The 24644-nt window shown below is 37.3% G+C and overlaps 1 protein-coding gene across 14 annotated transcripts in view; it reads right to left on the reverse strand.

The window, feature by feature from the left end:
• ERC1 (ELKS/RAB6-interacting/CAST family member 1) overlaps positions 1-24644 on the reverse strand; it is a 287995-nt gene that overhangs the window by 84324 nt on the left and 179027 nt on the right. For all 14 annotated transcript variants that reach the window (XR_003990582.1, XR_003990581.1, XR_003990579.1 and 11 more), the window contains one exon: positions 18201-18361. Coding sequence is in view for 8 of the 14 variants with exons in the window: in XM_030479675.1 (XP_030335535.1) it covers positions 18201-18361 (161 nt within the window). In the remaining 6 variants the exon portion in view is untranslated. The remainder of the gene's footprint in view (positions 1-18200; positions 18362-24644) is intronic.

Below are 24644 nucleotides of genomic sequence, written 5' to 3' on the forward strand. Positions count from 1 at the left end.
TTCACATTCCAGAGGTAGCTTTCGAAGCTGCAGGTAAAGTTCTAGCTATGAATCAGGGCTCAGAAGGGGACTTGCTTAACTTTCAGGTTGGAGGAGAAAAAGATCAGCTTTCATAAAAAGAGGCAGATTGCAGTTGTGGGTATCACAGTATGTGAAGAAATGAAAGAACTGTCACTGTGCACCCTGGCACAGAAAGAAAACTGGGTTGTACCAATCAAGATGGAGCTGAGCCAGTAGGAAAGATTGGAGGCACCGGCTCTCCAAAATGGAACTCCCAAGAAGCAATGAACTACAGCAAGGAAATGCACTCAGTTTACTTTTCATCCATTTCTTTTAATGCTGCCTCACCCAGCACCTCTGCCATGAAATTTACTGAAAATTATGCTGTTAAAAATGAACTTGATTTTTAATAAGGTACAAAGATGCAACAATCAATTTTTCAGTCTTAAGTAGTACTCCTTTTTTTCTTTTTTCCCCCCAAAAAACATTTTCATGCTGTCTTTTTTCCTACTCAGCCAAGAACAACAGTGATTTTGGCTCTATGCCATCTCTATAATCAGCGACACCAAGAAACTTAATCACAATGGCAGCAATGTCAATAAAGACCTGCAAGAAGCAAAGAAGTTTCTGTACAGCCTTGTTCAAAAGGAAATGTTTCCTAGGCTGAAATGCTTCCCTTTAGCTCTACATAATGCCATAAAACATGCTTTCACACTATTCACACACTGCCTGTGGACAAGCAGCCACCTTGGTTTCTGAGGACCATCTTCCAAATGGAGAGAAACATTCATTAAATAGTAGCAAGAAACTAGAGCAGATGAGAACAGTTGCTGGGCAGAATCTGCAACTCTGACACACCCTGACTTGTGAGTAGAGTCAACAAAAAAAGAATTAAAAAAAAAGAATTAAAAAAAAAAAAAAAAAGGAGTGAAAAATTATTTCTGGGCACATAATTACTTGGTATTTTCTAATCCACAATTAAGTTTAAAACCAGGGCACTCTAGCTTCCTTGAGAGAAGAAATTTGGAAAGCTAAATATGAATGCGCAGTGTTTGGTGATCTTCATCAATATAGGTTGCTACCTAAAGCACTAAGAGACACTTTTAATCAAGATACATCCGTTTTTCTACTAATCGTTTTGTTATAATATGTAGCTCTCCTAATTCTCCTAAGAATTAGAAGACCTTACCTGGAGACTATAAACCCACAAAATATTGAAAACTGAAAGAGACATTAGATGGAAAATAAAGCTGATTGCCTTTAAGTCCAAGTCTTGCACAGAAGAAATCTGGAGATGACTATTGATTTTTTATGCAGTGGCTCCAATTTCTAATCTGCTTCCCCACAGACCTTGTACAAAAAGAGATGAAGGGAAGACAAGACCTATGAAGATCATGTGATCAAGAGAACATCAGTATCATTCTGAAGCGTACATGAATAGCTGTTTTTCTATGTCTAAAAATTCTTCTCTATTCTCTGTATCAAAATGGTTTCTATTTTAGACATAATAAGCACATATCACAAATGAGTGAACGATCATAACACAAAATAAACCAGCAGTAATATGTCCTTACTATGTAATTACTGAACAGATAAGAAGATTTTAGTTCTGCTCAGACAAGAATGTTTGAACCTGTTGCTCTAAATTATTTTGGGAGAAATTCTGACAAAACTGACCTGATTTAAAAAAAAAAAAAAAAAAAGCACCCTTTCCTGTGAGAGATTCAAGAATGCAATTTCATAACCTTCCATCTATTCTATTACAAGAAAAAGAACATTTAAAGATAATATGGCTAGAGGATTTTTAGCAACTCTACTCAACACCACTGCTGGCTTTACTCGAGGGAGACTCTTGAGAACGAGTTGTAAGTAGTAGGCGACAGACTACTTTTTGAGATTCATTAGCGGACAGTTATCAACCACATCTCATTTTATCCCATATGGGGTAGCTTTTCAACAAATACCCTGCCCCTCCAAAATAAAAGAATGAGAGAAAAAATACATTAATTTTAACTAATTTGAAAACTACGAACTACAACCATAATGTGTGTAAAAAAGCAACTGGGTTTTGCTAGTCATAAATAACAGTCCATGATGATAACTCATTGCTACCTCTTCCAAATATATCCGGTTAAAAATAATTACTTCCTCTTCTGAATCAAAACATTCATGTTAAAAATGAGGCATCATGAAAAGAAGCATTCCTTCGGTGGCGATGCAAGTTGTTAAAGCCCTGACTGCGTACCATATGATGTACACTGGTACAGCTAACGAAGCAGAATAGTTCACCAATTAAGAAAGGACAGGTCTAATCTGAATTGATAAATTGATTTGACTGTATAAGCAGGACTATTTGCATCCCCATGGTTTCCTATCATTGCTAAAGATCTGTGTGAACAAGGCTGATGAAGTAAGAATTTCTGAAATTCATTAATTTCTTTCTGCGAATGGAGGGGTATATAGAGACATCAAATCAACTGTATGAAAATATTTGCTCCAATTTGCCTGCGTGCTAACAATCAAATGAGCAAATGAAGTTTTCATAAGGTTTTTGCATGTTTCCTAACATCCCTTATATCCATTCCCACCCATTAGAGTTGTCTTTTCTCAAGGCTAAAGTTACTAATTTTTCCTTTTTGGACTGGTTTGTACCTACAAAACATATCACTGCAATTGACATTTGCAACCCAATGAATGCAGACATTGTTACAGTCACAGAGACATACTTATGCAGAGACAGTTTGGGCCTATGGGCTTAGGAAAAGAAGCTATATCAATTTAAGTCTTATTTATAATGACAAAATTGCATTCAGTCTAAGGGTCCTACTAACGACTGTGCTGAGTTAGCCCTTTCTGTCAGGACCATAAGGGGGGCAGGGGAAGAAACACCTTTTAGCAAAATAGTTAAAACGCTATAAAAAAGCCTGTGTATGCAGCCCAGGTCTTATAAGGAAGTGTTTTTAAACATTTATTTCTTGAAACACAAGGTTTCAATCAACAGCCACCGGAGACTCTAGGGTCATGATCTTCCCTGTAAGCAACCCCCTCGATGTTCTGCATAAAGGTCAGAGACGTTTACCCTCTATGAATGAAGCTGCTTTCCAAACACTTGAAGTACGGAATAAAGAGTTTCAAACTCAGCTTGCAAAACCCAGCATTGTTTTCTAAGAAAAAGACAAACTCTTATGAAGAAATTTCATGTTCATACTCTCTGTAGACTCTTAACAAATTAAAGGCCTGTAAAATCTTGAACCTTTATTAAGTCTGTCAGCAACAAGTAAATTGAGAAGAACACCATATGTTAATTTAAGAAGCCCATTGAGTGCCTACATTGTATTCTTCAGCTATCTGACTGGCTTAAAGTGCTTCTTACACCTTGATATGCTAGTATATCCATATCCATACTGTGTTAGTATGTACATATAATAAACACTCATGCTTGGCATTTGCTGGACTTGTGTCAAAAGTAAAATATTGGGAGGTTACAGGGAATCTGGATTATGTTCTGATGAAAGACATGAGGTTTAAGAAGAAGTAAGAAAAATAACACTTTGGAGCACCTAAAGCAATGAGGAAAAACACAAAACAATGCTTGCAGGATGTATCTGCAAATCCTGATTTGAATACTTTAAGGATTGTTAGAGTCATGAAATGTTAATAAGTGTTAGCAAAAGTCAGAACTAAAATGGAAGAGTTATCTTCTGCAGAACTTCAGACAGTATTTTAAAAGAAGTTACACTTTACTTTGTATTTTATAAACCTTGTTTCTGCCATTGCTCCTATTCATTGGGCTGTCTGATGCCTGAACCCTACAGAGCTGCCATGCTGCAAGTAACACGATACATATTTCTTTCATATCCGCCAATGATAAGTTATATTATTGAAACTCGTCCAGCAAAGTATACCTGTTAATTTTGCTTTAGACGGATTCTATTAAAATGTGAAAATCTTGGCAAGAATGGGGGTGAGACCTGCCCACTGTCTGGGTCCCTTCCCCACCCAGCCAACAGGGCAGACTTTTTAGTTCATTATCACCTCATCAGTGCTCCTGTCAGCTGCCAGCAGTGAGAAAGGACTAAGCCACTCACTAATTCCTGGCCTTCCCGCCTCCACTGAAGAAGCAGTAAATCCAGAACAGATGGATGCTCTTTAACCCTCTCAATCCAGACACCTACTTTAATCAGTCTAATCAACCCACCCAACTCAGAACAAGGAATGATTGACAGATGTGGAATGACAGAGGGACGGAACTGTTGCAGCTCAGATCCTTAGCAGAAAACACCACTCCATCTCCAATATTCTGCTGATAAGAAAGGCAGCTGGCCACAGGGAGCAAGGCTTTCAGGTCAAGAGTAGGACAGACCTTCTACTGAAGAGGAAAAAGCAGTCAAGGAAGGGATTATGAAGCAGGAGAGGATTACTAAACACTGAGATCTCATCATAAGGATCTCATCATGTTACACAAGCTATGAATGAAGACCAGAAGGTATTTAATCCATGCAAAGGTGGCTTTTGGTTTTGCAACTGAAGTTGCACTTCAAGCCAATCTAACAGCTTGCTGTCACAGTCTTTTCTTTCCCAGGGCACAAGACGTAAGTTCCAAGCCTTGCTCTGTGTTGTCTGAGACTTACGGATTGCCATTTCAGTGCACTAAGCCAGCAGAAAACTAATTTCAGGAAAACACAAACATTTTATTCCTAGGTTAGTGTGCTGAATTAGTTCAGTGGAGTTTTGTGAGTGCCAGATACATGGTAAAGGAGGATGTGGAAAAGGGAAGCAGGACCAGATGGGTCAGTACTCCAGCCTGCTGTGCAGTCGAACACAACTCCTCATGTTCCTGAGAATGTATTTTCAGTCTTTGCTTGTACACTGCAGAGCACAGCGTCATTCAAAGAATGATATAGAATCAGAAATTGCATATGAAGTTTAAAATGCTTCTTAAAAGGGATTTTACTGAATCATAGCATCAAGAGGAACACTTCTGTTTATTTTCATATTTATGTATTTCAACAAGGCCTAAACAGCTATTTGGAGAACATGGCTAATTATAATATTCAATATTTTATTTTTTTTAAGATTCTCTGTATGATTTTGTTTTCCTCGACCTGTTGCAGAGGACACAAATAAAGAAACAGTATTATAGTGCTCTGGCATCTCAAATAGTTCTACATACTTAAAGGCTTAAAGAAAACCTTCACTGAGTTCCGAGAAAAATACACAAGAAAAAGTGGTTGTATATTTGTTTTAAAGCTTTGAAACTTTATAAAGTGACTTGGGTAAGGTAAAAGTGCACACCTAGAAAAATCTACGAATTTAGAACAACCAGATTTCAGTCTTGCCATTCTGTAGTATCTTATTTATGAAAAAGAAAAGACAAACAGGAAAAAAAAAATTCAGAGAGTACTAACAAAATGATAGCATATTTGTCAATCCAGAGTCTAAGCCTGGGAAAAATTCCGAAGTGGTGGCTCCAAATACAGATCAACACATGGCATTAATTATTAGGAGCATCAACCCAGCTTAATCATCCTTCTCTCAAGCAGGCTACTTTTTAACCTCACAAGTCTTGCATAACTACAGCTTCTCTCTTTCGTACTTTTTCTACATGTATATGAAATCCTGCTGTAAGGAGCAAGATAATATAGAAGAGAATGGAAAGTCAGTTAGCATCTTGCCCTGTATCATGTAAACAATACCTCCTGTTTACCTAAGGGCCTAACTGAAACCAGTTTCCTGAACCCAGGAGAGGTCAATGCAACCCAGGTATTGTATTTGAAATGGAAAGAGACTCCTGGGTTCAGACAATGCAGTGCTGTTCTCCTTAGAACCAGCAATTAAGCAATCAATAGGTGTCTCAGAGCTAGAAAGGAGCCCCTTTCTTATCTGATGTATATCTTGTGTGGAGAATGGTGAAAGTCTTGAAGAACATTTCTTGGAGTCAAACATGAGTTAGAGATGGTCACTGGTAGGCAGAGAACAAGGTTCTGAAGGCCAACCAAATGAAGAGCAAGTGAAGATTTGAGGAACAGAGAAGATGGGAAAGAACCTAGCTGTGTATCTCCAGGTCTCTGTCCTAATGAAAACAATTTTCTACTGCGAACAAGAAAACTGATTTTAATATTGCTCTTTAAACAAAACTTTAGTAACTGTCCTTTATTCATCTGCACTGGAATATAAACAGTATTTCTTCGGGAAAAAAAACTCTCATTTACTCACAAATGAAATCTTACATTGGAGTGCAAGATACAGTAAACTTGAGCATGGTCTAGAGGTCGCTTTGCTACAAGCAACCCACATGATCTCCTCATGACATTTAAATTTTTTCTGCTCTGAGTCCCTTATCCCTAAATAAGATCAATATTTACTTTTTTTCAGAGGAGTATTTTGAGAATTAACATGGCATTTTTAATGGCTTTAACATTCACAAATGGAAAGTGATACATAATGTAAAGTATCATAATGAGAACTAAATGCCGCAGCATGAATTGAAATTACAGAAGGTCGAATAGTTTAAAAAAAAAAAGAATCTATTCCTAGAAGTATTTTAAAGTTGTGTGAAGACAAGTTATTACATCCTATTCTATTCAGCAAACTCCTCTTGTTCATTAAACTGAAAGAAAGGTAAGTTTAGACTGGACACAAGGACAAAATCCTGCACTGTGAGGGTAGTGATGCACTGGCACAGGTTGCTCAGAAAAGCTGCGGATGCCCCATCCCTGGCAGTGTTCAAGGCCAGGTTGGATGTGGCTTGGAGCAACCTGTCTAGTGGAGGATGTCCCTGTCTGTGGCAGGGGGTTGGAACTAGATGAGCTTTAAGGTCTCTTCCAATCCAAACCATTCTATGATTAAAGGTGTAGCGTGCTTTTCCAAGTCCCAGCAGACTGCCACCAAGTCCAGCTGGAAAAGCTGAGAAGTTAGGTAATGAAATACTTCCACTAGACTGTCCTAACTCTTACCTCAAATCAAAACACATAGTTAAGACATAAACTAGAAAAATGTGCAGTGCATGAATTGCAAAGAGGAATGTGATTATTTTTTTTTCTGTGTGTGTTCCTTCAGTTAATATTTTTAAAACATTTTTTCTAAGACTTGTAGGATATCCTCGGGGTTCAAAAAAAGTAGAAAAAAGTAGATTTTGTCCATCACAATGCATGTTTCAGACCAGCCATATCAGTATATAGAATGAGGATGAAAGCTGAAAATCTGTACTGTTGGTCATGAGGAGTCAAATTTTCCATCTTTTCCAAGCACGCGTTTCCTGTTGATGGTCTGCTGATTTATGTACAAATGCTACAAAAATGACTTGACAGTGGGAACAGGGTGTAGAGCAACTGTGAAATAAGAGTTGAGGATTTTATTCCATGCCTCAAACTATAACCTGACAGTTCTTAAACAAGTATTACTACTTTGCAAATATATTAATTCATCATTAAATCACTGATGTACTAAGAAGCTTATAGAGCTTATCAGAAAATTAACTACGGAAAATTAACCATACTTATTTACAAAATAAAAATGACCCACACTCTAGGCAGGTCAAACAAAACACAAGTGATGCATGCACATTGCACACACGTGAGTTTCTGCACCAGCAAAAAGTGTAATAGCAATTGGGCTAAGATAGGTGTACACTAAAAAGCATGTATTTCATTATTAGGGCTCATTAGTGTGAATAAAGCTTAACTTACTGTGCTATTTACATCTTAGTTCCACACTGCTATTTTATCAGTTGAAAACAGAATACGAAACCAGAACAGAGATCTACTAAAAGGTAATGTATCCCCCATGTATGGGAATAAAGCTTTTATGTTATTCATATCACTGAGATTAAAACCATATAGTTGCCCAGTGTACCTTCTGTCCCTCTAAAACTATTTTCATTAAAGGTCTACAAATTCTGTTTCAGAAACAAGTAATAAAAGAAGAATTTCTTACACTTAGTTGTATTTAAGTTGCATTGAGAAGATATTTGGCTATAAAATGGAACAAGAAATTCAGTATTTGTATAAATAATGTACTTGAGACAAGGGAGATGTATCCGTACACATCACAAAGCCAACTGAAGCACTCTATCTCCCTAAAAGGAGGGCAAAAAGGACTGTACTTTTCAACTTCCCACACGGAGTGCTATTCTCCCATGCTCCATGTTGCAAAGGAGGCAAAAGCTACAGCAGCTGAGACCGCTGCAGTGAAGCCTTGATGAGGGGTTGCTTGAAAGGGCTGTGCACAGCTACAGTGCATGACTCTAGTCCACAGGCCTTTTCTGTTTGGGCCAAATGCAATGTTGACACACTCTGCAGCTCAGCACCAAACACCTTTTCCATTCTCAACAGTTTACTTGCATTTCTGCCTAAGTGCTGGTTTCTTTTGGCTCCCAAGACAAAGCTTCACCTGCAGGGTTTCATTTTTCTGTTCGACACCTTGCTGCTGATTTTCTCTTACTGCACAAAAGAACTTGCTCTAGTGCCTCTTTCACAACTGTTCCTTTGTAGTAAACGAAAGCCTTAATAATTTTATTTTGATTGTAGAGTTGATTAATTTTGACTTGTTTAATTTGCGACCTTTGCTGAGATCTTTAGGGCTGGGAATTCGAGAGCACACTGTACCACTGTACTTTGGACATTGTGAGCTTGCCAATTTGTTTCGTGCCTCATTTGTCACAAAACCTATGAAATCGTGGTCCAAAGCCAGCTTCATATTTTTCGAGGCAAGCCAAAAATGTATTTGTTTTTGTTTTAAATTAACAACTCCTGGCTAAATTCATCTAGTTTTTCAAACTGCAAACCAAAGCACTCACTAACAATGGGAATCTAGCAAGCAAGACAAATACAAAGATCAGCTTAGCAAAAGAGAACAGATTGCTTCTCTCCAATTACAGCACTAAAGGGATAAGATAAGCATACTCAATTTCAGGTATAGACATAGTATAATGAAAAAATGAGGATGTAGAAAGGATCTATGTGAGAACATGCTAGAAGAGAGAGGTAAGTGCAGATGTATCTTATATGCACAATATTTCCTATTAAGCATTTGTGTCTCAAACATTAAGATATTTAAAAACCTACCAACCTAGTATCTTCAGATTTTAATTCCTGACATCTCTGGAGTTCTGTGGCCATGGGTGAATGAGTCACTTCATGTTTTTGTTTTCAGTTTACTCCTTTGAGGAACAATGATAGCGTTTCTTTGTATAAAAAGGAAGACTTTGACACGCAAGATCCTTCAATGAAAAGAACTAAACTGCAAAGTACTATTATTAATAGTTGCATTATTAGTATTTTTGAAGAAAATGGGGCTAGCTGAGGTCATAAAGGCTTTTTCCAACCATCAGAAGATATCTTCTTGGCATTCTTTATAACCTAAGCAGAGCTAAACTTTTCAGACTTCCTGCATACTGAGGGCTTTGAAAGTCAGCAAGAATTTTGCAGCTACCTTGAACCAGCAAATTGAATGATGTTTACTTCTTTCAATTAAACCAAAAAGGCTTCCTTTACATGAATACTCAAAATGGATTACTTACAAGAGCAAAGATTCTCTTCAGAAATTGAATCTGCAAGCCAAAGTCAGTATCAACAGAGAGAACTGAGCCCATGTAATATGTAGAACAAGCTCATACATATATTTTTACAAGATACGTTTTTAGTTCTTACAAACATTCATTAAGAGGAGTATATGAACTATGCTGAAGGATCACAAAAGCTGCAAGATAACACCCTCTCTATCCTCAGTTTCCTCTAAGCTGCTCCAAAAGCATGTTCAATTACATTTAAGCTGTTTGCGATGTTGGTGTAATTTGCCTGTAAAAACTGCCAGGGAACAGTATTCTGTAGCCTCCCTAGAACTCCTCTTCATTTTATGGAGATGATTTTGAATTCTCATCTTGTTCTCCAAAATGCCTGAACACCCACTGTGGCATTTCGTAGCCTTTGGCTTGTCAGCCACTTCATTAATGGACATTTTTAACAGAGGCAGACTTGAGAGAGACCATTAAGGAAGCCATGTAACACAGGCTTACATTTTGGATAATGAACTACTAATTATTCTTGTCCAGCTACCTGCTTAGTCACTTTAGTTTTACCAGGAATATAATCCCTACTTTGTTGATGAGACAGTTCTATGAGACAATGACAGAAATCTTCCTAAGATCAAAACATCACATTACCAAAACTATGACTTGGCATATAGGGACACCAAGTTGACTTGTCATGATTTAGTCTCAAACTTAGGTTCTCTGTTACTTAACACTTTAGTATTTTCTAAGCATTTATGAATACTATGTTTGTATTTGGATCATTTACTCCAATAACTTCCTAGTAACTGAAGGTATGCTGACGAAATCCTTGCTGCTCAAAGCTACTTGCAGTAGTCATCTTTTCACAACAGTATTGGTGGCCTTAAATCTTTATTCATGAAATTAAACTGAATGATCAAATCAGACGATTCTTAGATTGTATAGCAAATACCAGCTACATCATTTAGTTTAACCTCATATGCAAAGCTTGATTCCTAGATTACATGGTGGAAATAAACTAGTGTGATCCTTTAGTTTTCAATTTTAAAGCCGTGAATACTAGCAGACTGAAATAGAACTATAGCTCTACAGAAAGCTATAGCCATATCTAGTTAGTGCATGAGGAAGGGCTATGACAGGGGCTTTAGGGAATAACAAAAGAACTCAAAAGTATTGTTTGGGAAGGGAGAAAACAAAAGATATACTGAAGATTCCTATACAGTATCAAGACAAAGACTGTAGGGACTGCTAACAACTTGACTCATTTCTCCAATTTTTCTTATACAACTCGCACTTGTCCTCCAGGATTGTAGGGAAGTAATTACTTGCTTCAGAGGTTATTTCTGTAATTAAAGCAAATTGACCTGACTTTCAAAAAAAGGAATTTCTGCTCAACTCCAGAAAACAGTCTGAAGTTAGACTTTGCCTTAGCTAGACCTACACCCCGCAAAGCCGCACTGTTATTTTAAAAACAATAAAAGAATGACTTGCATATGCACAGTGGCCATATGAGCACATCTAACCTTGGAGATTTCCCTCCTTGTATTTTGAACTATGTTGACGGTGTCCGGATGGGATTTACAATGGCTCAAAGCTACTATTGTTCACACTACATTAAATCTACAATATATGCAATGAGATACTATAATATTTTCACTTGGAACTTCTATTAACCCACAACTTGTCTGTATTTAATGAAATATGTAGTGCTCACAGACTTGATTTATATGCATCACTATTTACAGTGCACGTTTATAAAAGAGGAAAAAGCACCCTAAGGAACTCATGGTTATTTTGACTTTAACAGCAAGTAAAACATGCCTGATTTGGTTTAGCTCAGTAACACCCCTGGAAGCCCCAGAATCTTATAGCTGGATTAGGGATAGCGACAGGAATCACTGATGCAGCTGAAACAGCCAGCATAAGAAATGTACTATTGCTACCAATCCCAAGTCAAAACACTCCTGCATATTTTAAAACAAAAATCACAGTCTTATTTATGTTTGTTGCGTATAGAATTAAGTATATAGAAGCAATAAAAAGGTATGCTGAAGACCTGGAAATCAATTTTTGTCAGTGCTGTTCGAGAAATAAGTGAGTGGAGCATTCATGCACCCAAGGGAAAATTACACAGATACTCTTGAACAGATAAACCTTTACTTCTGACATAACTTCTAAATGTATTTAATCACACAAAGTGTGTGTTAGAAAACAGTAGAAGAACAGTGTTTTGTACTGGAAAAGGCATACAGAAATAGCTAGCAGAAGGCGGTATCTTATAGCACCAGTGTGCTATCTTACAAGCAATCTGTTCTGCGTGTTGGCCAAAATAAAACCACTCCTCCCTCCATTCCTCTACCATTTAATTGGGTTAGCTCAGTCATTATTTCTAGAAAAAACATAATTCTTGTTTTTCTTTTACATAACATGATCTGTATGCAGGTTATGGTAAAACCAAACTTTTCCCAAAGCAATGCCCTTTGTGTGATAAAGAACACAGGGTACTAATGACCTCATAGAAATTTTCCTGTGCTACACCTGCTCCCTAAGTGTATTTGTGATAATGAACTCGCAAACTGAGAAAAGACAAGAAGGGTATTCATTCACTTTTACTAGGATTGTGCAAGCCTAAAAAAATTGTACATTTTAGTACTCTGTGTATGTATGCCAAGATCTCTACTTATGAGATCTTTCATAGTAATTTCTGTAAGAATGCTTGTAACCTATTAATAGAAAAGAAAAACATAACAAAACCTGTGCATTCTTAACACTGGGACTATACGCTATATTTTTCACATTCTCACTTGAAAGAGGTCTAATTTCCTTTCACCATCTAGAGAACTATGTTCCAAAACCTACCAAAGGGATCACGTATGCTAAATCCAGTCCCTGGAAAACACATCCAGAAGAAAACAAACATCTCCTGTGGAAAGGCATCGAAACAAGAGCACAGTGTAGCTAAATGCTCAGGAAGCTAACGACTGGACCTCCCTTTCCCAACTCCTCCCTGCAACCTTTATAGTCTTAGAAATTACTGAGTAGAACAAACCCCTTTAACACCACCTGGTGTACTTTTCAGCAGTTGGTCTTGCTTCCAGGCCTGTCATGGCTCATTAAGATAGTATAGTACTTTCTCTCTACAAGACTGTTCTCGGGGACCACAGAATTCAAGATAAAATGAGATATGGAGGTTTTATCACAAGACAGAACAGGACTGTGACATATCGTGCCAAGATTTTAGTATCTGAGAAAGCCATAGAAGAAAAACTTTCAAGGCAGGTGAAATGTAAAAACAAACCAGTTACAAAAGATAAACATAACTTCCCAATACTTAAAAAAATAGAGTAAACCACAGTAAACTAACTTTGTGTGTGCCCATACGGGGGTCCTTATTTATGTAGGCTTTGCTAAAGGTTCACTTCTTTGCTTTGCAATTTATTTTTCTGTGAAACCTTGAGATTTAATAGCTCTTCCACCTATGTGAATCATTTGACCAACCCATTTTGTACTGCTGCCCATAAACAAGTTTTTAAGCTTTTCTGCTTATTTCTACAATTCAGGACATCTAGCATCAGTTGCACTGCAAAGGAAGCTGCAGGCTGTCTCTAATGTTGCCACAACACTGAGTGTCTCAGAGCGCTCAAAGGCTCATTGATAATGCTGGAGGACAGAAAGGAGAACAGGCTTCATTCCTTAATTGCCAAGAGAAAAAAGGTACAAAAGGGATTATGTTTTCTCTCAAGCTTTCACCTGAATTAACAAATAATAGCAGAAGCCATCATATTAGAAAGTAACTAAAATCTACAATTACATTTATGAAAAGCCTAATATTTCATTACAGTGAGGAGGACTATGGAGTTAAAAAAATCCGGCCTTTCAATAACCTTTAGCCTTAAAAGGCACACAATATATCTACACGCTATATTTCAGCTTTCCTATCAGATTCTGCATGATTCATTTTGAGATTAACAGCACTTCCAAGGTCAATTTATTTCCAATTATTTAAACGTAATGTCTGTACTGTTCAGTAATTACAAATGGATAATTTTTCACATTTCAGTCTACTGCAATTGAACTTTTTACAACTTGAATGTCAAAATCTAATGGGGTGACCACATGTAATTAAAATAAACATAAATAATTATGTATTTTATACTTGACAATTAAAAAGGACAAAACAGTGGTAATAAGATACTGTTGCATTCATTTTCACTGTGCACCCTGAAAAAGACATTTTAAAGGGAAAAAAAATCTAAGCTTATAGAGGAAAAAATGGGACTGGTGCAGATGCACTTGTTCAGTTCTGCCCCAGGCAGTAAATCGTATGGACATGGAGTGCCCCCTGTGGGAATTTGGCTTATTTAATTTCTCACAAAGTAATTATAGGAGGTGCTCTGGTACCATTGCTGTAATCACATGGTGGCCTGATATACCAAGTGGCCCACAGACCTTATAGTCCAGTTCAATATGATGCAGAGTTTGTGCTGGGCCTAGAAAATCATATCTTGCAGATGATATGTCTTACTGCTTAATAGCAATGACAACAAATGCGAAGTGATTTCAAACTAGAGAGGCAACTGTTTATACATGTAGAACATACACATCCTTCTGCAGTCACTTTTCCTCTGGAGAACTTCTGATAAACCATAGGCATAAACCATAATTTCCTCTAATGAAAAAGAAAACCCTAAACCCTTTAACTTCCAAGAAGACAATTTCTTTTTTATCACTGGATGGACATTAATACTTTTCTTTTTTTTCTGGTCTGTTCACCATGGGTACACATAACCTGAAATATTTTTGTTTGGTTAAACTGTTTGCTGCATTTGAAATTACTTCACACCTCATTTAGGATCAACTGAAATTACTTTTCTGGCAAATAAACTATGTGCTAATTAATCAGTTTCTCTTGGACTACTTTCAGTTTCAAGCTTATACCTCCAGACAATAATGCTTTATTGCCGAGAGGACGAACTTTTCAGAAGATAAATAACCTTAGCTTCCACTGACTTTTTACTTGTGAATGTTCATGTGCGTGTGATTTGTCTTATCTGACAGCCAGAAAACGAACACATGGACTTATCAACCGTCTATCAAATATTTTTAAGTTACTTCCATATCATGCAGGAAAACTATAGCAGAGATAAGGATGAACAGTCTTCCTGCATAGCACTGCCTAGGTTGGCATCTTATTTTTAATAGTAGCCCTCATGTAGCTCTCAGCAGGCCTTCCAAGCCCAAGATGAAATAAAGAAAGAATACAGTAAACAGCTTCATTAAGCTACACAGGCCTGGTTCGTCTCTGATCACTGCCTACACTCTGTGTCAAACAGAACACTATATGTGGGATGTATTCATGTAATTAGAGACTACAGTGATAAATATTCAAAAGGCCATTCATGTAAAGTCACATAAGAAAGCAAACAACATTTTTGACAGCTTGATTTTGAAATGTAAGTTATGTTCCATTATAACAATTCATTTGTCTGTAATAGCCTTGATTATTTTTTAAAGAAAAAAAAAGGATAGTAAATTATTCTCAGACAAGTAATAATCCTTTTGTTGTGTGCCAGCAGGATGAAGGATTCAACTCTGAAGTGCCAACTACATTATGTAAGTCTGCATCCCTTGAATTATAGGGCTAGCAGCAATTGCAATTAGCAACAGAAGGCATAATTCAGGAAAGGGCTGTTGGACAGTTTTCCAGGTCTGAAAGAACAGATTGAGAATAGCTCCAACTGGGAGTTTTCAACCCCAAAGCAGATGACTAGGAAGAACCTTTTGATCCTTCTGACCATAACAAAAGGCCTGCCTAGTAAAAAAAAAAACAAACAACCAAAAAACCAAAACAATCTCTTCTCTACGTGCAGACACAGTGTCTGTTACCCTTCCCTATAAGCACAGTGTCCGCTGCTAGAGTTTTGGCAATTGCATGAGCTCAGCCCCAGATTAGGCTGTTTGTGCTCGGTTATTTTCACACACTGCCAAAATCTGCTGACAACACCAGGAGTCAAAAAAAAGGAAAGGAAAACCGGTGATTTTCAACAGTTTATAACTCAGCTCAGCCTAAGCAGGTTTTTATGGGACAAAGAACAGAGATTTCTCTGTAGACAGCACTTTATTCCTGCCTAATTTAAAAGATTTGCTGTGAATGATGGAAACATTAGAACTTCTTAAAGAAAACATAATAAAACAAAAATCCTAGCAGCTCACTAGTATTTTTTTACAGTAGATCAGGTTTGGTGATATAAATAGAAAGACCATTATCTACCTCTCTTATAATTATTTACAACACAGGTGAGTTGGGTTTTTTTAAGAAAATGAAAATATTAGACTTAAAGGAAGAGGGCTTCAAAATACATAGTATTTCTTTAAGGAGTGAAATTTCTTCCTTGGAATAATTCACACTTGAGCTATTCTAGTGCCACAGTATTCCCTAAGGAGTGTGAAATGATCTTCTCAGGGTTACAAAGTCAGTAGTAAACACAAGTTCTACTCTAAGAAACAGTATTTTAAATACATATATTCATTACCATAATATCTAACAACTTTCTATTGAAACCCAGAGGTAACTTTCTGGAGTCCTCTTGTTGCTTTAACACTTTCTTTCAGTCCATATCTAGAATCTCCTAAAGCAGCATTTCCTAAGCTATTTTTCTTTTATGCTCCCCCACCCCATTTAGCTGACTGCAGGGCCCAGGCTGTTAAACTTACACCTCTATCAAATCTCAAATTTAATCAGTACTGCTTTTGAGTACCTCTAACTTTTCCCAGTGAAGCATGCCCTAAAACTTGGGAAACAATACTGCTCTACCGTATCTTTGAACAGTATCTATGCAACAGCTATTGCTTCCATTAAGGATACCAAAACCAGCTAACTGCGTCACAAAATTGATAACTTGTTCAATTACTCTTATTTTTGAGTTAAAACAGTAGGAAACATTTTAACAACATTAGAAACTTTTTGTTAAACTAGAAAACAGATGACAAGAGTGCTCCTCATAAAAGGGATAGGCTGGGAAAGTAGGGAAACAAAGAATATACTGGAGTTTCTGTATATAAATACAAGATATTTATTGACTGGGAGTCCTCAGTAGTGACTTGTTTGCAACACAGCCTCATGGTGAGGGTGAGTTTTTGAAGTCTGGATGCCTTTGGCAGCTTTATAGAACTTTAAGACAGACCAGCTATGACTAAAACATACTCAGCTAGTTAACTATACAAATGTAATGTTTTTTCCATCTTTCTCTCCATGTGCTGACAGCATTACCATTCTCTCCAGTGTTCTTCTTCCTCCTGAGGCACAATGGATCCACCAGTTTATGAAGACCTGATACTACATTTCAGTACAACAGCTTTCCAACAATAACTTACTTAGCTAAGAGAGGTCATCACTTAGAAGGAGTAGTTATATTAAAGGCTCTAGAGCTACACAATTCCAAATTCATTTCAGGATATACTGTACGTGTATAGTGTGTATTTTAATGAGAAGGTTTGGCAAAGTAGTTTGGCAAAAGAAAGTACTGCCAAGTGATTGGGTAAGGGATATATCTCCAGTTGCTTTGGATTCCCACATCACCTTAAGAGCTATTCTTCCCATCCCCCAACACACCAACTCTCAAGGCAGCCAAATTTATAGCTCAATAAAATTTTTTATTAAAAATAAAAAGTGTGGCTTCTAAGTACTGCAGTCTTCCAACGGCCTTATGCCAGGTCTAGATCAGACTGTTGTAGCTGAATATAAAGCTGGGGAGGCTTGGCCCACTTTATACAGCACTCCTAAGTTAGAGTTTCAAGATCTAAGCCACCTCTCTTTCCATTCTCTAACAGCTGTTTTTCTATCCTTTCATTAAAAAAAAAAGAAAAAGAAAAGGAAAGAGACTAGTGTAGAAAAGTTAAATAAATAAATAATGGTTCACAAAACCACAGTGGAGGAACCACTGCTGGTCCTGCCAATAAAAATGTTCCTTCTCTTCAGGGCTGGCTAAACAACTGAAAGTGTTTCTAATGAACTGCTGGCAGCACTATCCATCATTGCACTAAATAGATTCATGTCTCCCTAAACTAAGGATAACTATTTATCTATAACGCCAGGTCAGAAATTAGGAAGTATTTAAGCCTTAGAAGTCTAATTCCTCATTTCTCCCCACCTCCTCAAAGCTTAGTTTTTATTCAGGCCTCCTGATGCAAAGATGATGAGAGAAATCCAAGTGATAGAGAACATCAAACTCTGTTCCAGTGCTAATTAATCACCTGCATGAGTAGGAAAGGTACTTCAGCAGACCAGGTATCTGCAGTCCCTCTTTCTTTTTTGTTATATTTGTTACACTGACTTGTGTCTTACCTTAAAGCAGATTATCAGTAGATTACCTTGTTACTCAAAGCAAAATGGCACATTCATAAGACACATAAAATAACTGAGTCCCAATAACTGTTTAGGATCTTTGAAGATGCTATTGTGCAAATAACAGTAGTCTACTGCATACAATTAGAAGGAAGAAATATTTTTGAGCTGTATCAGGAGTGTGAAAGCCAGATAGGTAATCCCTCATCAGAAGTCACTTTTGAATGCTCAACTGATTACATAGACAGATGCTATCTGCAGAGACATACAACACCAGTGATGAGAGGAGAATTCAGAGATATCAATAAAACATGCCTACAACAAATAATGAAAATAAACACTCACTTCATTTCCAGCACTTCCTCCAAATGTTTTCTTCTTTCAGCTCGTAGGTTGGTCAAGTGGGTTTCCTTCTCAGCCAAAGACTGTTGTGTAGAGGACAATTTTGCTTTCATAGACTCCAGCTCCTGCTTAACCTTCTCCATGGCCATCATCAGCTCTTCTACCTAAAACATTTTTTGGGAAGACAGGAGTAGAGAAAAATAGTGTAATGCAATCAGCTGGAACTCACGAAATGTCACAACTAAATTGGAGCACAAAGATTACCAGTGCATGTACACTGCATAATACTTTTGTAGACTGGAAGTATCATCTACTGCTGTGGACAGGACGTCTACACTTGACTGAAACAACATCACTGTCTGTGAATTAACAGTCTGGTCACTGGAACGTTACCATTACAGTACCAAATTACAACTCTTCAACTCTTCAGTATTTCTATTTTAGAAAATGTACCACAAGGGTAAACAGATGTTCTGTATATATTAAAATTAGCCCACAAAAATGATAGGTATTAAATGGAATACATCAATAATACAGCAGAAGGATAAAAAACCTCTGGAAATTATGCCTAAAGAGAAACTACATATGCACTTTAAAAATGAAGACAGTTTCTGAAACAGGGAGAGTACTGGCTTCCCATGAAGATGTAAGTAAGGCTACTTCCCTCAAGATATCTGCTGAACAATGTTTATATGCATGTTTTGTGATACAGAAACATAAAAGACATTCAAAGAGCTGCTGATGGCACACAAGGTCAGCAGAACAATGCTTATATCTTTGGCATGTGGGAAGGGTTCAGAATTCACATGATTATAAATTCTAGCATATATATTGCACAGACATAACATAGTCTTCTTTTATTTTCCACTTGGAGCAGGTTCTGTCTCAGCTAAATTTTATCACTAATTATCATGCAAAAACACAATAAATGCTCAAGTACAGCTACATGTAACATACAAAAGCCTCTGGATATTCTTTTAATAATTCTACAATAATGCTCGATGGATCTTCTTTTTCTACCACAACCAAGTGTTCATAAACAATTTTATAATGTGCTTCGAATGGGAGAAACTCAGATGCTACTGGTGCACTCAATCAAACGTTTGTATAAATCTAGTATGATAATAGAGCACTGCATTGCATTTATATCCCTGCATAACAATCAACTTGTGCTCCATCCTGGAAGCGAATTACTGAAATTATACTAAGCACTCAATTTCTACTTACATGTTTTCACAAAGGGAGTTAGGCACATCATTCGCTATATAGGTGCTGCAGATGCAAGGTATGGACCATACCATCCCTTGCTTTAATAAATCCTGTACTCCTAAAGCCAGAGCTAATGACTCAGGACAAACACGGATAACAAGATTGGTTTTCACCTTCAACTAGTGATAGAGCAAGAAACACTGCAGTTCTGAATTAGCAAGTTTATAAAAAACTAGCATAGACATTGTGCAGTGTTTACTGTGGAAAGCCTATCTATTTCCACTCAAATGCAGCTGACAAGCAGAATTCTTCTTATGCCCAGCAAATTAAGGAAAATTTTAAATATGCAGTTATCAAAAACTATCCAAAATGTACAGCTAAGAGTTCATCCAGTAACTAACAGACCGAGGAGAATTTCAGTGTCACATAGTCCAAACTGGCTAGCATGCATACAATAACCAAAATTTTCCTGTCTCATTAGTGTTTACTGAGGAAAATAAGATCAGAAACTCTGCCAATTTTTAAAGCAAAGAGAAAGTTCATAAAATGAAATAGAGAAATATATTAGAAAAGAATGCAAAGAAAATCTGCAGAAACAGTGAATAGCAAAAATACTACGAGGATGGAAACTTATATACTTAGAAAGAGAAAAATAGCAACATGCTGGGGCAGTGAAGGTGTATTAGTGTATCAGCTTCTAGTATATCAGCTTCCATTTCCTTTGGGTGAATCAGAATGACCTACATAAACATTTTCCTTTACAAACGGAGAAGAAAAGAGGCATGCCAACTACAAAAGCCTCTCCTTGTAACAGAAAACAACCTCAAATAAACAAGCCCCCAGCCAACTGCAACAATCAAACCGGCCTGTGTCAATCTGTCAGTTGCCAAGATAAAACAATCTTTGAAGCAATGTCTTTTCCATAATGAGGTTTGAAAGATGTCTGACATCCTTCATTCCATTCCCAGTCATCAAGGTTTGTGATGCTAACACTGAAGGACTGGTTTGCTTGATGCAGATCTGTAGCATAGCAATTCTGTGCTGTTAAACAGACACGAGGCTGGAGGCCAATATCTAGACCAAGGCTCCTGGTGTTAGATGGCAAGGTCTAACTCTGCAGGAGTATTTTGTAGTAGTGGTTATTGCAGGTACTTTATCTTTTTCTCATCATTTTGTTTCCTAATTCTTTTAATTAAACAGGGGAAGTTTAGATTAGATATAAGGAAGAAGTTCTTTACTGTGAGGGTGGTGAAGCACTGGAATGGGTTTGCCCAGGGAGGTTGTGGATGCTCCATCCCTGGCGGTGTTCAAGGCCAGGTTGGACAGACCCTTGGACCACATGGTTTAGTGCAAGGTGTCCCTGCTCATGGCAGGGGGGTTGGAACTAGATGATCTTACGGTCCTTTCCAACCCTTACTATTCTATGATTCTATGATTCTAATTCTAAGGTTATATTCTGTATTTTTGCAGGTTAACAGAAAACTGATCTAACAGTGTATACAAAAATGGCTGGAATGCAAGTAGCTTTTAAACTGTGCCAAAACTTAATTTACAGAACTGTCATTACCTTCCATCCTCTCCTGCGAGTACCACTTATCATGTGATTTACTAAGGACAAAAAAACACCAAAATAGTGATGATTGTATTCACAATAAAGACTTTGTTGTTCAGATTCATCAAGTTATAGATATTCCATGGGACCATTTAAATTAAACTTCTACAACACAAAACATTTTATTTGGCAGCTTATGAATCTTAGTGCAGACCTGTCTGTATATGTCCCAGTAAGCAGTCCCGTGAGAAATAATACAGGAATATTCACTGGAAGCAAACTGCTGGCAAAGCACATCTAATGTAGCCTACACAGAAAAACTTCAAATCTACCCTTGATTTTTTTGTCCTGAGAGCAGCTAATTATATAACAAAGAAAAGGTATTTGCCAAGAACCAGAGTTCTTGCACTCCGAGACATTTTCAGAGACATGCTGTTGACATTTTCAATTTAACTACAGATAAGCTTGTGCCCTATCAATTATAACTAGAAAGTTTCCATTTCGGAAGGTGCAGAGTGCACTCTTGCTCCTCCTTTCTCTCTGCTCAAATGATACTATATAAAGCAGAGTATATCTTTGACTATCTATGACTTACCCATGATTCAGTTCTCTGTAGATCATCCTGAAAGGTCTCCATGTATTCTGAGCAGGATGTATCTGCAGAGAACTCAAATGGAGTCTATTTTTTCATTGTTTTCAGGCCTTAAGTGACCTGACCAGGTGACAGCTTATCTTCGAGGAAGAATATGAAGCTCAATGAAGTTTCCATTAGAGGAGAGGGTTCCTGAGAGACTGAACAAACTATGTGAAGGAGTGCAAACTATGTCAATTAGATCAGCATGGGATTCACAGCACCGGAAAAGGAAAATGTCAACATAGGACAATTTTTTTTACATAGTGTTACATCTCCTTAGAAAGAATGAAAGCAAGGTGGAGAGAAAAGGCAATACAACAGAAGTTTATCTACCCTGTCAATGGCAGCTTGTGAAGAAATAGAAGAAATGACATAATACCGAAAAATGAAGCCCTTTTCATGGCCGTATCTATCTTCACCTCCCTGCTCTACAAACTCTAATTTCAGGCTCCTTTGATGCAGCTGTAAATCACAAAACAGGATCACAAGCTCAAATTCACACCTCTTATGTGAGGAGAACTAACACACCACTGATGATATCAGAGACACAGCAGATATTTCAGGCCAGGAAAGGGCTACATCAACTGATGTGGTTGGTATTGGTTGCCTCTTAAAATCACAGCCCGAAGGTCAATCCAGACAGACAGGCTAACTAAAGCAGCCTCAGGATCCCCAAATGCTTCAGTGTGTTTAAATCATAGTGTAGTGGCAACTATCTTTTTCTTCCCATTGTGAACTTCTTCCTCAGTGATGAAGGATCACCTGAAGAGAACTTTTCTACTGCACAGAAAATTGAAAAAGGCCTTCCCTCTCAGGAAGTTCTGGAACTTAGTTTTCTGCTTACACCTTTTCAGAGAACCAGAGCAACTTTGTCTCATCATCCAAGCAACAAATGCATCATGAATGCTGCTAATATGATGTAATTCACTACAGTGATACTGTGCAAACATAAAAAGACAATGGAAAAAGCCGTGAATACAGAGGAAAAAAAAGGAAATAAAAGTTATGTGCTTGAAAAAAACGCTTGCAGGGGCAGAGGATCTGTTCTGAAATGGTGACCCATGCAATCCATGTTTATATGCTACGTGCATATCAAGAACAAGGAAAAGGCTAAAGAACACCCTTTACAGACACAGCAAAAGAAAATTTTCCAGTCTCAAGTGACAGTACATGAATGCATTTACAGTTCAAATGTATAGGACTGGCTTAAGTTGTATTTATTAAGGATAGCAAATCACTGGTACACTACCTGAAAAATATTTTATGTTGATGTTAGATAAGGCTTTTCCCCATGTATAGATTAACAATCTTTACACTTCTCTCTGTCACTAACAGGATATGATTGGCTTTCTGGGCTGCAAACACATATTGCCAGCTGATGTCTGGTTTTTCATCCACAAGTATCCCCAAGTCCTTGTCCACAGGACTGCTCTGAATCCATTCTTCCATCTGTACTGATACAGGCATTTATTGCCTTGAACCAGCTACAGGTCTTTGTACTTGGTCTTCTTAAACTTCAAGAGTTTTTTCACTGATTCAGGTAGTTTCAACCATCCAGATGGTCCAAAATATCTGTTAGTCTTGTTATTTTCCCACCCTTAATCTTTCTTTTCCCTTTTTTTTGATCAAGCACAAAAGACTGCACATCAGTCCATAATTAAAAGTCTCAAAGGGTGTGACAAAGGGACTTGACTATTGCTCTAAGAACTCTAATGCTAAACTGGAGATACAGTACTTTACGTGCAGTGATACATGGGAAACTTACAGTTTTATGTTTAATTACGTGCCTGAAAACAGACACATTTTTATGCTTCTGATTGAAGGAAAGAAACCATATCTTTCAATATACATACACACACAGTGGGCTATGGGGTAGCTGTTCATAGTCATTATTGTCTCAGGCAAAATACAAATGCTGAAATTTTAGAGACTACAGATACGAATACCAATACAAAGAAGTCACTTTCCATCATCATTGTACAAATGAATAACTACAAATCTTATTTTCAAAACCACCTCAGCAGGCTAACTTGTATATTTAAAATTATTAGTTTTCTAAACATAGACCTTTTTTGCATGAACATGAAATCAGCATTACAAGACAAAATGTACTAGAAATCTGTAAGTTTGCCCAAAATGAAGTAGGCCAGCAAAACAAGGTTTTGCAATTACACGTCAGTAGTAAAAAACACTACAAAGACTGGGAAAAAAACTAAAATCTAACATTTCTCAAAGTGTCACTCACTGTCTCAGAGGAAAGTCTCCTACTTTCCTACGGCTCTTGAGTTTTTGAACTACTTTCATTTCACTGTGTACATCACTGAAATGAGAAAAGGACTGCAAATTTCTTCATTATCTTATACTTAGTTGAACCGATTAGACTGCAGGACAGAGAGAAGAGAAAGAAATAGACATGAAAAGAAAGACAAAGACAAGAGTTCTGGCTCCATGCAACCTTGTTTGGATCCCAGAAAAATTTCCCAGAACAGATGTTAAGACATGGAAAAAGCACAGGCCAGACTTGGGACTTAAGCATGTAATTTAACTGCCTCAAGTAACATATTACAGGGAGAAAGCATTGAGTCTGACATAACTTGGATTGCCAGCAGGACCAGATGGTTTGCTTAAATCACAAGCTAATAAACCTTTACACAAAATAAGAGGGAAATGAATTATGGTTTCATCATAGCCCCATTTTCGTTAAAGCAGTAAGGTGGCTTTAGGTACTCTTAAAGACTATATCCAACACACTTAACCAAATTCCTGGCTATTCTGAATTAAAGAAACAACTTTCAAATTCTTATAGATATTCGGAAAGCTGTTAGGCATAGCTTTTTGAAAGTTAAAAATATCAGAGGAAAATGAGAGAAATAAGTAATCAGTGACAAGAAAAATCTCTTCTCCCTCTGATAAAATTAAAATGCAATTTCTGGTGCGTAAGGTGAGGACAGCCCTCAACTAGGAGGGCAGCTGAAAGCTCTGCCGCACTGACAGCAGAAGGGTAGGAAGCAGAATGTCTCTGCCCTACTACACAGGCTGGGGCTCTGGCTCC

This window comes from Strigops habroptila, chromosome 3, assembly GCF_004027225.2.
Source record: "Strigops habroptila isolate Jane chromosome 3, bStrHab1.2.pri, whole genome shotgun sequence".
NCBI classification, from domain to species: Eukaryota; Metazoa; Chordata; class Aves; order Psittaciformes; family Psittacidae; genus Strigops; species Strigops habroptila.